The sequence below is a fragment of the Pezoporus wallicus genome, unplaced genomic scaffold (genome assembly GCF_028554395.1).
Source record: "Pezoporus wallicus isolate ANWC-B61680 ecotype Strahan unplaced genomic scaffold, APGP_CSIRO_Pwel_v1 contig_2439, whole genome shotgun sequence".
Taxonomy (NCBI): domain Eukaryota; kingdom Metazoa; phylum Chordata; class Aves; order Psittaciformes; family Psittacidae; genus Pezoporus; species Pezoporus wallicus.
In genome coordinates, this window is record NW_026638501.1 from 1190360 (window position 1) to 1204484 (window position 14125).

General features: G+C 42.4%; 1 protein-coding gene across 10 annotated transcripts in view; it reads left to right on the plus strand.

Moving 5' to 3' along the window:
• Positions 1-14125, plus strand: part of EPHA5 (EPH receptor A5) — a 197853-nt gene that overhangs the window by 34756 nt on the left and 148972 nt on the right. For all 10 annotated transcript variants that reach the window (XM_057411047.1, XM_057411052.1, XM_057411048.1 and 7 more), the window contains exon 3: positions 10978-11641. In XM_057411047.1, coding sequence (XP_057267030.1) covers positions 10978-11641 — 664 coding nt within the window. The remainder of the gene's footprint in view (positions 1-10977; positions 11642-14125) is intronic.

Below are 14125 nucleotides of genomic sequence, written 5' to 3' on the forward strand. Positions count from 1 at the left end.
ATCTGATATAGTGTATGGGCTGTCTGTAATCTAGTCAAATTTGGTATATATGTGAGAGGCTAGGCTTTGCTAGCACAGCACATGGATAGTTGTATCACTGTGCCTGAAATACTAGAAAACAAAGAAGTTTAATCTGCTTTATTTTCATTGAATGCACTTTTTGATCAAGTATTCTTTCTCTTTTACTGGAAACTCTTAAAAAAGGTTTCATTGCTTTCAGGAAATTATAGATAGCCAATGACAATGATAAAGATTAAGGATTTGGTTTAGTTTTCACAAATTTTTGCTGTGAAGTGCTTATTAAAGCCAAATGCTTTATTAAAGCCGAATGCTGTGCGTATTTCAGTTGTAAACAGAAGCCCCAAATAAATTTTGATTCATTTAAATATTAGGACAATATAAAAGTAACAGGGAAAGCTTCCTTTCTTCCTGCTTTCAAAAATTATTCTGTGAACCTATTGGTATTATCAAATGATAAGTAGTGTGAACAGTGTTCCAAAAGGTTTGAAAAATCCAAGAATCTGGTTATAAACCTTAAATGTATGTCATACTGTTAGTCCTTCAGAAAATCTGTCTCTGTCAGTCTTCCAGTATTAAACCTTGTGGTGTCAACACTGTTTGTTATGGCTTTTGTTAAATTGTTCTGCAATGAGTGTTACATTAAGCACTGAAATGTGATTTAATGGTATTGTGTTTCTTCATTGACTCTTTCATGCTCATCTCCATTGTTTTACCCTCAATTACTGGACTGAGGTTTGAAATGGATGTTTTCATTTGGATGTACAGAGAATTTCAAACCTTAAAAAAATAAAAAAGACATAAAATTGTGGAGAGGGGATTGCAAATAACACATTGCTTTGTTCTGGCACGGAGTCAGAGCAGTCCCTGATTAGGCATGCTAGAGAGGGGCTGATGCTCCTTCTCATTTCAATTGTGCTAACCTCCAGCTGGGTTCTCTTTCCATTTGGATTCTGGTCCTGACATCTTTCATTGATCATGCAAATGATCAAAGTCTGAGCAAAACTTCTGTCCTGTTTTTTCTGTTTTTTTTTACTATTATTTTTTTTTAGCATTTTTCCCATTGTCTCTTGGTGTGCAGCACTGAAAAGTCTAGGTGACTTTGTCCTGATGTTTCTTCACTTTTCAACAATTTGAATCATGCAGGTCTCTGAACAAATATTTCATCATAAGCATGTACTGCACATAATTCTTAAGGCCTTCATTGCTTTTCTGTTTTACGGGCTTTCTTGGGTGGCACTTGGTTTAGCAAGTTACTACTTGTGTTTTGAGATGCTACCTCAGTTTTACAGAAATCTGCGCTGTTTCTTGTGTTGTTGGTAGTGCAGAGAAACCCAGGAACTGTCAAAAACCTTGGCATTATATTAGACAAAGGGAGTTTTATTGAGAAGCCCCTGCACAGCCTGCTGCAGAAATAAAAGGCGTGGTGGCCAACTTTACATGCATATTACATGCATAAAAGAATATTGAAAAAGTGTTGGAGTACCAAATCCAAATGTTTAAACAGTATGAGTTGATGATTATGAAATTCTCCGTGTAACTCTAGGCGACTGGTGCATCTTCACATCTAGCATTTCTTGAGAGGAGCAGTCATGCTTGGTCTTAGAGTTTCTGCATGGTCTGTCCTATTTTGTGTTTTCCCTTAGCTCTGAGCAGTGTGGCTTTGTGAGAACCTCACTTGGCATAACTTTGTGGAGGAAGAGGGAATTCTAGCAGTCCTGATTGTGCACAGGGCTTTGGAAGCTTGACCCGAGAGGAATTAAAAGATCCAAACCACTATAAAATACAGAAGAAAAAACCCCAAATGCTCAAGTTCTCACTTCTACAAACTCTTTTTGCTTTTTTTAAGCTGATTGCTGACAATGAGTTCTTCTGAGTATTGGAGAGTGCAATTGGCAGCAGGAGTTGGGATGGAGATTGATGGTGTGATGAACATTCATTCACCCAGCTTATTGTCAGTGTACTTCCGTTTTATAGTGGAGATGATACTTTAAGCATTCCCCTATCTTCACTAATCCCTCTTCTGCCCTCAGTCACAGAGCATAGCAGTACATAAAACCTTGGCATCAAGTGAAATTGAGCCTTGTTAAATCTTGATGCAGTGGTGAGTCTTTAATATGTAGTAAGGCCTTTTTTCTCCTCTGCACACTTTTGCTTGCCCATATGTTAAAAAAGGTTGCTCAGGAGCACAGTTTTGGCTGTTCCTATAAAGTTGCTGAAGTGAGGATTTAAGTTTTTGTGGGCTTTGAGGGAAGGGTATTGGGATTGACTTTGCTTTCTGCTAGGCAAGTATCACCTGTGGGATAGCAGGGAATATGTGAGTGTTTTGTTAATATAGAGATGGAGAAAAAAGTCAGATGTGGTATGTCTCAAAAAGATGCTATGAACTTCCAGTTTATACCTCTTTGGAGTTTACTTCCTCCACTTAGGTTTTAGTTTATGAAAAATGATAGTTAGCTTCTCGCTGGGAAAACTCCAGTGAGTGAGGAAACTCATGTTTATTTCAGGTAATTAACTTCAGGATATTCTAAGGCTTGTATGTTTACTGGATTGTGCAGTTTAGTGGCCAGAAGCTGTGTCATTTAAGCTGGCACATTGTAAGCAGCAGAAGCAAACTGCAATCCAGTAGTAAAATGAGAAGTGTAGGCCCCAATGTTGTGGTATTCTTATTTGCTTTTATTTATTTTCCTAGTTGGACAAATTGAGGGAAGTGTGCCAAACAACCAGGAAATGTTAAGTTCCTTCTTTGGAAACTAAGCTTTTTAAATTAATTTCATTAGACCAGATTTCTGCCCGAGTAGGGAGATTAATCAGATCCTTTCTATCCTCTGTGTCTGTTATCCATTATGTTTTTTGCTTGACTAGTAACTGCTGTCAGTAGGAATATATGTCTGTATTTATAAATGTCACAGTTGTAAAATTGCCATCCAAATAAGACTTGACCTTGGGTGGGGGGAGTAGCAGATGTATGGAAATGGTAAGATCCTGGGCAGTTACAACTGCTTCGGGTATTTAGAGGTTTTAATAAACATTGGACTGAATATTGTTTGTATTGAACTCACTGCAGTACCCTTTTGACACTGGCTCCTGCCCTTGAAATGAGCTTCAAGCTCCCCAAACCCAAGCTGAGGCTGCATAGGAATCTTTGCCTTTTGCATTGTAGAAGTGGTTTTCGGTATTGGAAAAGTTTGTACAAATAATAAGTGTTTTTTTGTTGTTGTTAGCTGTAATAAAAACATGAAGTTTGTTTGAGATTGAAAGAACGAAGTTTGGGTTACTCTAGAACAGTTTTCTTATAATTTCTTTTTCTATTTTTTTCCCTTCCTGCCCTCTATGTTGTTTATGTTCAGGAAGGAAAGATGGTAAACACATGGTTTGGGAGGCTGTCAAAACCACTGTTTCCCTGATTTATCATTTCTTTTTCTGGCCCCCTTCGCTTCTTTCCTAACTTGATCCAAGTACATTAATAGTTTTGGTTTCCCGGTGATTTTTATTTCAAATTTGTGATTTACTGGAGAAAGTCTCACAGCTGTGGTTGGTAGTTTCCTTTCACTGTCTGGTTGGTGCTGGGCAGGAGGGGGGATGCTTAGGGCTGTCCCAGTGCGTGAGCATCCTGCCCCCAAGCAGAATTTGAATTTGGAGACTGGGTTATAACACTGGCACAAGTACCAAAAAATAGTTGCCTAAGAGCTCTGTTTAAAGCAGGGTCCAGTGACCTGGCAGTGGTGGAAGAAAGCTGAACAAAGCAATTTTTCCTTCTATTGGACATGTAGCGGGGATCATTTATGCTGTAGATCTTGAGCTGCTTGTCATGTCTCTACTCTGCTCCTAGCAGTGTTGCTCCACTGGGAAGAGCAGGCTTGCAAACTTGCAGCATCGTTGCTGCATTTTAATTCTGTGTGAGAATAGTTTGGATCATTGTCCCTTGCCTGGCCTCCCAAGTGCGCCATTAGGTGCTGGTGGATACTGCCACAATCAATAGGTCATATAGGTTATACATATACTTCTTGCCAATTCCAGTGTTCAAAACGGAACTGTTTTGCTCCGGGCAATCCTGAGGTCAGCATACCTTAGAGGGGGCTACAAGTAGGGTGACTATAAATAAGGTACTTTCTATTTTTTATTCTTTGATCAAGCAAAGACTGAAACACCCCCAGCTAAAGCAAAGACTCTTCTTTAATCATACGGCTCCAGAGCTGAAAATCTGGGCAGTGTCATGCATTGCAAAGCATGTTGGCAAAACTTGCAATATTGGTGACGTGCTAGTTGAATTTTTGGGACTGTTGTGTCTGTAGGTGGTGTTTGCAACAGGTAAGATGGTGACACAGTCAGCCTTATTTTACAGCTATCACAGCCCTGCAAAACTTTCCGCAGTACAGGAAGAAAAAGATGCAGTGTTCTGCCTGGCTTTCACTAGAGATTTAGCCTTAGGTGACCTCACTGAAGTCACTGAAGCTGTGCTTCTTACTTGCTTTAACTCTGTGATATGATAGCAGGTGGAAAGCTGGCAGGCAGCTAAAAGAAACCCAAACACCAAAGTTTTTGGGTTTTAGGATAGGAGGAGAATGGCAAAGGGAGGGAAGAAGCAGGCTGGGAGAAAAAGTTGAGTAGCAGGAGTGAATGCTTATGGGAGCTGAGCTGGAGGCTATTGATTGGCAGCCAGGTCTTAACATCAGCTACATAAAAGGAAATCGAAGAGACTGCCTGGATATTACCAGGATGAAAGGCAGGATAAATAGCACAGAGCTGAACATCAGGCTGGTTTGCCCTTCTGGAAGGGCAGCAGGTCTCCCCTTTTAACTTGGCATAGGGATTGCACAGCCCCACATCATGCTCTCCTCTGCATGAGTGTGTGCTTCTGCTGAGATTGACAGCAGGATCCAGGGGTGAAATTACCCTTTTCTGTCTGTAGGCAAATCATATGGAGTATCTTTAGCTAAGTAAGTTTTAAACTAAGAGTTGCTTGGGGAGGAGAACCTCAATCCATCCAGCTCCTACCAGTCTGGTCTTGATGCCAGTAGGAGATGCCCAGAAACTGGTGGGGGATCACCAGCCTGGGGTAATAGTCAGACTTGTTGATCTTAAAGGTCTTTTCCAACCTAGCTGATTCTATGATCAGCAAGGGAGCACCCGATGAGCAGCACAGAGGACTTCCAGCCACTCCAGCCAATAACCCAGCATTGTCAGGGGCCCAGTTGAAATACCTCTACGCCAATGCATGTAGCATGGGAAACAAGAGGAGTTAGAGGTGTGCACATGCCTGAAGGGCTACAGACTCATTGGTATCATGGAGGCATGGTGGGACACCTCCTACAACTGGCCTGTTGGAATGGAAGGATACAGGCTCCTCAGGAAAGACAGGCTGGAGAGATGAGGAGAGAGGGTCACCCTCTATGTCAATGACCAGTAGCTGAGCACAGAGCTCTGCCTGGGGATGGATCAGGAGCTGACTGAGAGCTTACAGGTCAGGATTAAAGGGAGGGTGGGGACAGGGAACATTACGATGCAGGTCTGCTGTAGGCCACCTGACCAGGAAAATAGGATGAGGCCCTCTATACACAGATAGACATGGCCTCATGTTCACAAGCTCTGGTCTTCATGGGGGGTTAAACCACCCTGATATATGTTGGAGGTACAATACGGCAAGGCACAAGCCATGCAGGAGATTCCTGGAATATATTGATGATAACTTCCTTGTCCAAGCAGTAGAGGAAGCAATGAGGAGTGGGGCTATGCTGGACCTTGTTCTAACCCACAGGGAGGGGCTGGTGGAGAATGTGAAGCTGGAGCCTTGGCTGATAGAGGAGTGTGAAGCTGGAGAGCAGCCTTGGCTGCAGTGACCATGAAATGGGAAAGTCTGAAATCCTTAGGATAGCGAGGAAGGTGAGCAGCAGTCTTGCTACCCTGGGCTTAAGAAGAGTGCGCTTTGGCCTCTTGAGGGATCTGCTTGGTAGAGTGTCTTGGGATAAAGCCCTGGAAGGTAAAGGGGCCCAGGAAAGTTGTATATCCAAGGATCTCCTCCTCCAGGCTCAGGAGCAACACATCCCAACAAAGAGGAAGTCAGGCACAACCACCAGGAGGTCTGTGTGGATGAACAAAGTGCTCCTGAACACTTGCATTAAAAGGAGGGTGATTAGTGACAGCATAGCTTTACTAAGGGCAAATCATGCCTGACAAATTTGGTGGGTTTGGCCCATCGGTGGATAAGGGAAGAGTGACTGATGTCATCTACCTAGACTTGACACTGTCCTGCACAACATCCTCTCCAAACTGGAGAGGCATGGATTTAATAGATGGACCACTTGGTGGGTATGGAATTGGTTGGATGGTCACAACCAGAGTTGTCAACAGGTTGATGTCCAAGTGGAGACAAGTGACGAGTGGTGCTCCTCAGGGGTCAGTACTGGGACCAGTGTTGTTTACCATCTTTGTCAGCGTCACAGACAGTGGGATTGAGTGCACCCTCAGCAAGTCTGCTGATGGCACCGAGCTCTGTGGTGCAGTCAACACACTGGAGAGAAGGGATGCTATCCACAGGGACCTTGAAAGGCCAATGCAAACCTTACAAAGTTCAACAAGGCCAAATACAAGGTTCTGCATGTGGGTCAGGACAATCCCAAACACTACTACAGGAAACTAGATGATCTTTAAGGTCTCTTCCAACCGTAGCTCATTCAAAGCCTGGGATTCAGTATCTATGCCAGTCTTGCCTTTCTCCAAAAGAACAGTGCAAATGCATAAATCCTTTTTGAATTTTACATCTTTTTGCCAGCAGATTATTAAATTAACCTGCATATGTTGTACAGCTCTACATGGTGGGGTGGAAAATTAAATGAGAGAAGATGAGGTTTGTACCCACGGAGCCTGTGAAATAGGTAGTGGGAGCCAGAGGCAGGTTGCAAGTTCTTGGAGGTAGGGAGTCCTGCATGGAAGGTTCCAGGCAAGTCTTAGGAACCCCTTTGCTTAGTGCTTTTAAGCTCCCTTTCCCTCTTTAAACTCTTAGGATTTTGCTAAATGCTTGATTTCTCTTTCAGCAGTGCTAGGATGTGTGAAATTATGAAGGGAGCTTGAAATATCCGCACCACCTTAAGTGGCTGCAAAAGAGAGTGAGTTACTGCAGACCAGTAACCAAAATTCTTGCAGAAATAACTTTGAAACCAAATAAACAGCAGCTCTGAAATTTTCATCCCTGCTGTCAGTATTTGTTTTTGGGGCAGCAGCCTTTTGCTGTGCTGTGCTAGCAAATTGCAGTCCTGGAATCTCAGAGATTAGACACAAGCCTGAGTAGCAGACAGCTGGTGAATGTGTTCTAAAATTGCCCCTTTAACCCAAGGCTGCTCCACTGAATGCTTTTTAGCTCTTATATTTTTAGTTAGATGTGAGATATCTTTGCCCTTTCTATAGGCAGACAGCCTTCATGTATCCCATGCTTCCTATTGATGGAGCAGAGTGCAGTCTTTAGCTTCTGTTAACTTGCCAGCAGTACTGTACTGGAAATTTCTGATTCAGAAATAGGTCTCCTATAAATGATTTAACATCAGACCATTGAAATGCTTTTGTGTTTTCCTTCTTAGGGCTATTAAAGGCGTAGAAAAAACTTCTAGCACCAAATTAATGGTTGAATTTTTGTTTTAATCGTACAGATAGGGTTGATTTATATCTCAGATATGTTCTGCAGAGAGGAATTATAATATTACACAATTTTTCAGTTGTACTTAGTTTTTTTTTTTTTTATGCCAACATTTTCAGCTAGATGTTGTTTCTTTAATGCGGTGAGTTTTCTTTTTCAGTAACCGTAAGGTGCTGCATTTCATTCTCTAGTTTGCAGTCCTTTGGTTGAAAAGCTCGTCTGTGGTCTATAGTAATTGGGAAGCTGGGACCAGGCAGAGGTGCAGGGGCTCTTTACCCTCTCCCCTTGTCATGGAGGGATGTAAAAGCAGAAGGGTGACAGGCTGCTTGCAGTCTTTGAGAGAGGCAGACCCAGCTGAAGAGAAAGAAACAATGCACTCCTACATACAGATGGGAGAGAACATTAAATGTCAGAGCAGGAATTTTGCACAATAGTGGCTCTTCTGATAAAATCAGGTTGGCTTTCCCTTGAGGATTATACAGAGATAAACTGCCTTAGCTCATTAGCACCTCCCTTTCCTCTTGCTCCCTGGTGATTGCTTTAGGTTTGATGGCAGCTGGTGATGGTAGGACTTGCTCTGATCTGGGGTGCAGTGCTGGAAAGGTGGCACATCCTGAAGACTGAGATGTCAGGTTCTGTGCCATTTCTTGCAGCTAATATTAAACTAGCTCAGCCGATGTATTGATGCTTGGGCCTTCCTTTTCACAGTGTTTAGTGCTGTCAGTGTGTGAAAGCAACTGTTAGATTCACTGGATTTAGTTTCTGAACAAATGAGCTTTCTTATACTAGCTCCCACTAACAGAACTTCTGGAGCAGCAATGGAAATGAGCTTTACTTCATAATCCTGGAAAGCATGATGGGCTGGGTCTTTGATAAATGATCTGGCACGTATTAAAAGGAAGTGATGTTTTTAGATATGCCTTCAAGTAAGGTCTCTAATGATATTACTGCGACACTACAGTCACTGCAAATGGTCAGTTCTCTGAAAGAAATACACATCCCTGCTCCATCCCTGGCAGTGTTTAAGGCCAGGCTGCACAGAGTCTTGGGCGACATGGTCTACTGTGAGTTCTAACCCAAGGCAGGGGGGTTGGAACTAGATGATCTTAAGGTCCTTTCCAACCCTAACTGTTCTAAGATTCTACATTTAGGGAGCATCTGCGGAGTTACATTATGTGCCTTGTGGCTATCTGTACACATTCCCACTTGCTAAAACTGGTCTAAGCAATTTTGATCCCTCACCACGTCCTGCTGGAGGTTAACACTTCTTGATATATGCTGGTTGATGGGTGTGATTGTTCCGGTGATCCTCTGACCTTCAGCCAGAAAAAGCAAAAGTATAAAGTCATTAAGGTTGTGGCCTATATGGGGTATATCTTCATCAAATGGAGAATTGCTGCTGTGATAAAAAGGAGACTGTGCATTTATGAAGTGTCATGTTAAATAAATCCACTTGGAAGCTTATATGTACAGCATTTTTACCGCTTAATCACAGTAGTGGAAGGATGGTGCTTTTCTGCTTTTTAATTTCATATATTTAAACCTCCCCCATTTGCTGGAATGTAGAGAAGCTAGCTGCTGATTTGTGCTATCTTGCATATTCTTCCTATGTGTTTTCTCAGTGGCTCTACTCTTTATAATTGTTAATTGCCCCTCCTCTAAGTAAGGAGAATGAATCCTGCACAGATCTGCCTAGCTTTTGCTGCAGGCATGTCTCCAGCTAACTCTGTGGCACTACCAGGAAGGAAGAAGTGACAAGTACATGTTAATCATGATAGGGTCATGGCCTATTTAAGCCCAGAGACATAAAAAGAGTTTAGAAATTAAGATACTGCTTAGCATGACAAAAATGTCCTCAGGTTAGGTTCCTCACTTGGAAGACTGGCTGTGCATGTGAACTCTGCACATCGCGGCAGGTATGTCTTGCTGAAATTGCAAAAGTCTCCACTTTTTCACATCCCAAGTCAGGGAGGAGAGAAAAGACTTTTCTGCTGGCAGTATTTATAACTCATTTGGGACTGTAGTATCAGATTATGTTTTCATTCCACTTGTTGCTGCCATTTTTATTTAAATTTTAAGAACAGCATTTCCCCTAAAAACCTTTATCATTAGGCTGACTCTGAGGGTGTTCCTTCTCATCAGCTTTGCAGTAATGGCAGCCAGGTTGATAAGGCTCTCAACTTAATCTCAGGCTGTATTTCCAATGACAAAAATTGGCCTTTAGCCTTAGAGGATATGGATCCTGGAATATAGCTATTACCTTGTACTGGAGCACGTTTAATTTATGCTCTGTGCATTTTCTCTGTGCTGTGACTTGATGCTGGCAGCAATGCTGAGCAGAGGATGGAAGAGGCTTTGGAAATTAAGCCCTTGCAGGTGAACAGGTCAGAAGTAGAAGGGAACAAAACTGAAATCATCACAAATTCTCCCAAGTTCTTTGCTGTACTTACATGGGTTAATCTAATCTCATTAATGTGATGCTACAGTTGTCAAAAGCAAAGAGGAAACAATGTTGTGTCTCTATTGTAGGTACTATTGTGGTACTACTAACTGTGGTGTGCTGGATCAGGAAAAGCATTTCTTCCAGGTGATGTGCTTCAGAGTATGGCCAAATTAAATGAGAAGAACAGTTGCTACAATTCCCACAGACAGCTGTGAGAAGTTATCTGGAGCTCTGCTTAAATACCTGTGTAGCTCACGAACAACTGTACATTTGCAGATCCTTGTAACCTTTACTGGAAGTAATCTTCTTGCATGAGCAGGAACTCCTCTGACTAACGCACTTGGGGAGAACGAAGGCCTATTTCTTTCATATATCACTCTGCTCATTTTCTGGAAGGCTGTTTGATGGGGGAGAATAGCTTGGAGAAATGTGGTTGTTCTCATTGTGTTCGGCAGTGATTTGAGGATGTAGTAGAAAGCAGCCTAGGGGAGCAGGGACAGACGGACCGTAATAGTGATCTTGGTTATTTTTTCTTTTCCTGTCCTATATTGATGCATTGGAAAAGGTCAGCTCATGGCCCCATCTGCTTTTGTTTTGTTTCCTAATAAAGTGTTAGTGGACAAATCCAGCAGTATGTTTTCCCACTTCCAAAATACCTGAAAGAAAAGGTTTTAAGCAGCATCCTTTTATATTTGTAAAGGGTCTTTTATCTGACTTTATCAGAAATGTATTGTGCCTCCAGTATGCAAAACTGCCGTTTAACTTCTTTTTCACCCTAAAAGTCCTCTTAAACCTCTGCAGGACAAGGCGCTTTTAGGTGTGATTAGCTAAGATTTTGCGGGAGCTGTAACATTTAAAAACAGTAATACTTTTCCTTTCTATACAGTGGGAAGAAATTGGTGAGGTGGATGAAAACTACGCTCCGATACACACATACCAAGTATGCAAGGTAATGGAACAGAACCAGAACAACTGGCTTCTGACCAGCTGGATCTCTAATGAAGGGGCATCCCGCATCTTCATAGAGCTCAAATTCACCCTGAGGGACTGTAACAGCCTTCCAGGAGGACTTGGGACTTGCAAAGAGACTTTTAACATGTATTACTTTGAATCAGATGATGAAGATGGGAGGAACATCAAAGAAAACCAGTACATCAAGATTGACACCATTGCTGCTGATGAGAGCTTTACAGAGTTAGATCTTGGTGACAGAGTTATGAAGCTAAACACGGAGGTGAGAGATGTTGGTCCCTTAACAAAAAAGGGATTTTACCTTGCTTTCCAGGATGTGGGTGCCTGCATTGCCCTGGTCTCTGTGCGTGTGTACTACAAGAAATGCCCATCGGTGATCCGCAACCTGGCCCGCTTTCCTGACACCATCACAGGAGCAGATTCCTCACAGCTGCTGGAGGTGTCAGGCGTCTGCGTCAACCATTCGGTGACTGATGAAGCACCAAAGATGCACTGCAGTGCTGAGGGGGAATGGCTGGTGCCCATCGGCAAGTGCTTGTGCAAGGCAGGGTATGAGGAGAAGAACAATACCTGCCAAGGTAAGGGTTTGCAGGAAGGGTGCTGTACTGAGGTGATGTGCGGTCTCAGCTTTCTTCTCTTCCACGTCCTTCATGCCTGGTTGAGTTGACAGTGGTGGATCAGGTTCTCACTTCCACTGAGGTTCTTTGAATGCCTTTAGCATCAGGAAGGGAGAGGCCTTGGCTGGACATAGTGGGACTTGACACTTGTGTATGGGTGCTTCTGGTGCTTGCAGGGCTGTGGACAAGGAGAATCTGTCACACCACTATTATCTTTGGAGCACTGTACTGCTGAGTCCATGAGCCAATTGCAATTTTATCGGTTATTTAAGGCTGTACCTTTTTCTCCTCAGCATTGGTGTTTCCTTATGGATTTTAGAAGCTTGATTTCTTTTTTTCTGGATTGTAATAGGGAATGTTTGAAGTTAATCTCCCTCTGCAAGATGCATTTTGTTTCTGTATTTAAAGGAGTATGTTTTTCTTTCTTTGTGGGGGGGGAGTGAGGATTTGATGTGGTGAGGTGATTGATTTTCCTCTCTGGTAAACAGTTTAATACGAAGCTGTTCAGCTGTTTAGAGTTAAACCTAAAGAGCTACCAACAAAAATGCTTTCATATGTGCTGAAGTTTTGACACAAGTAGCTGGCTGAGGTTCCTGAGTTGCTGGTCAGCAATGCTGGTCTCCTGAATCATCAGGGGCTTTTTGCAAGAGATCTGAAGCTTAAGACCTAAAATGAATACTTTTAAAATGCAACATACTCGAGGAGTGTATAATCTCATTTTATGGTTTGCTGTATTACATGCTGGTTTATAAAATCTGCCCCTCTCTTGTAAGTATGTAACAGGTAGCTTAAAACTGATTTGGACATTAAAAAGAAGGGGAAAGGGAAAAAAAAAAAAGCCCAACATTTCACTGCAGTTTGCCTTTTGCAAAATAACTATATGTTGGTTATCAGTCCCATCTTAACTGCCTGCACTTCAGCCACTTAGTAGTACCTAGCCTGTGGGGAAGTCAGAGGGATTCTGTTCCAGTCAAAGGTGGTGGTGAATTTTTCTCTTCAACTCACTCCAGACACTTTTTATTTATGATTGTAGTGTTGGTGCAAAGGCTAGATCAGTACATATCCAAAGCAAACTGGCCTCGATCCTTTTATACTTGGTCACACACTGTACCTCAGAAGTTCAAGTCTTTTCAAGGGAGAATTTTCTTGGAGAGAAAATGTAGGTAATATTGTTTTTGGAGAACCCTCTAGTAAACAGCATGTGGAGTGTGCTTTTTAACCAGGGTAGTCGTCTTCTTTTTTTGCAGATGTAGTCCATGCAACAGCATCTGACTTGGTTTTGCTTTTCCTGTGCTAATAAAAATACTTCTTCCATGGGGAAGGGGGAGAAGAATCAGACTTGATATTTGATACTGCACAAGGGGAGCCAAGATCAACATTAGCCCAAGCTGAGGAAATCCACATTGTCAGATGAGAGGTGTGGGTCAAATAGATCAACAAGGATATGCTTCGTTATGGATAAAAATATTCTTATACTTCACCTACAGGCTTCACCCTTGGCAGGAGTTCATTAAGTAATTTAATTGGTCTAGAGCTGTTAAAGCCCGTAATTCTTATTTGTAGGAAAGCCCTAAATTCCATCACCAAATCAGTGGGACACTGGGATCTGAGCGCCTACAGCACAGTCTGTTTGAGGGCCCCGTTTGGGTATGCTGGTGTTTAACCCAGGTCATTGTGCCAAGTGTTTCCTGCTTGTTGACTCTGAGGAGATGCTCAGTCCATAGGAGATATTCAGCCTTAGGCCATTCAGGTTGTCTGCACTCAGCGTGTATGGAATTCATGCTGAAGCTTTGTGAGTAAAGTGCTTTCTTGTTTGGGTATTATTATAGTCATAAGGATGAGGGTTTTTTTATAGGACAGTGAAGTTAAATTTTGCAACCCACAAGCAGTATAAGTAACACCAAGAAAGGTCCTGTGTGCTTGTAGATGCCTCTTCCTACTGCCCCACTGGCCTGACTGGTGTTTAGGAAATGCACTCTGTGCTCCTGGCTGACATAATGATGATCTTGGCACTCTTCAGTGTAGCTTAGACAAACACCTAAATAAACTCTGACCTTTGGTTTGTAAATCACTTGGCTGCATCTTGCAAGCAGTCTCCCTGCTTCCTTTTGCTTAAGCATAAGCAGGTTATTAATGATCATGCTTTAGGAAACTCTTTCAACCCAGAAGAGCCTGGCTTTGTTTATTAAAATTTCTCCTGCAAATATGACATTTTCCAAGCTCTAGTGTCATGTCTGGACAGAGCAGACTACACTCTCTTATTAGAGGTAATGTAAATCCCAGTCGCTCTCACAAACATATGGGAACTATTGAAATCCCTTCTGCCTACAAATCATTAATTGGCAACGATGTTCTGAATTCATCATCCTGTCAGCAGGGTTCCTGTTTGAAGAAGGTACTGACAGTAACAGCTGAGCAGTTTCTCTCGCTGGGGACACTGAAGCT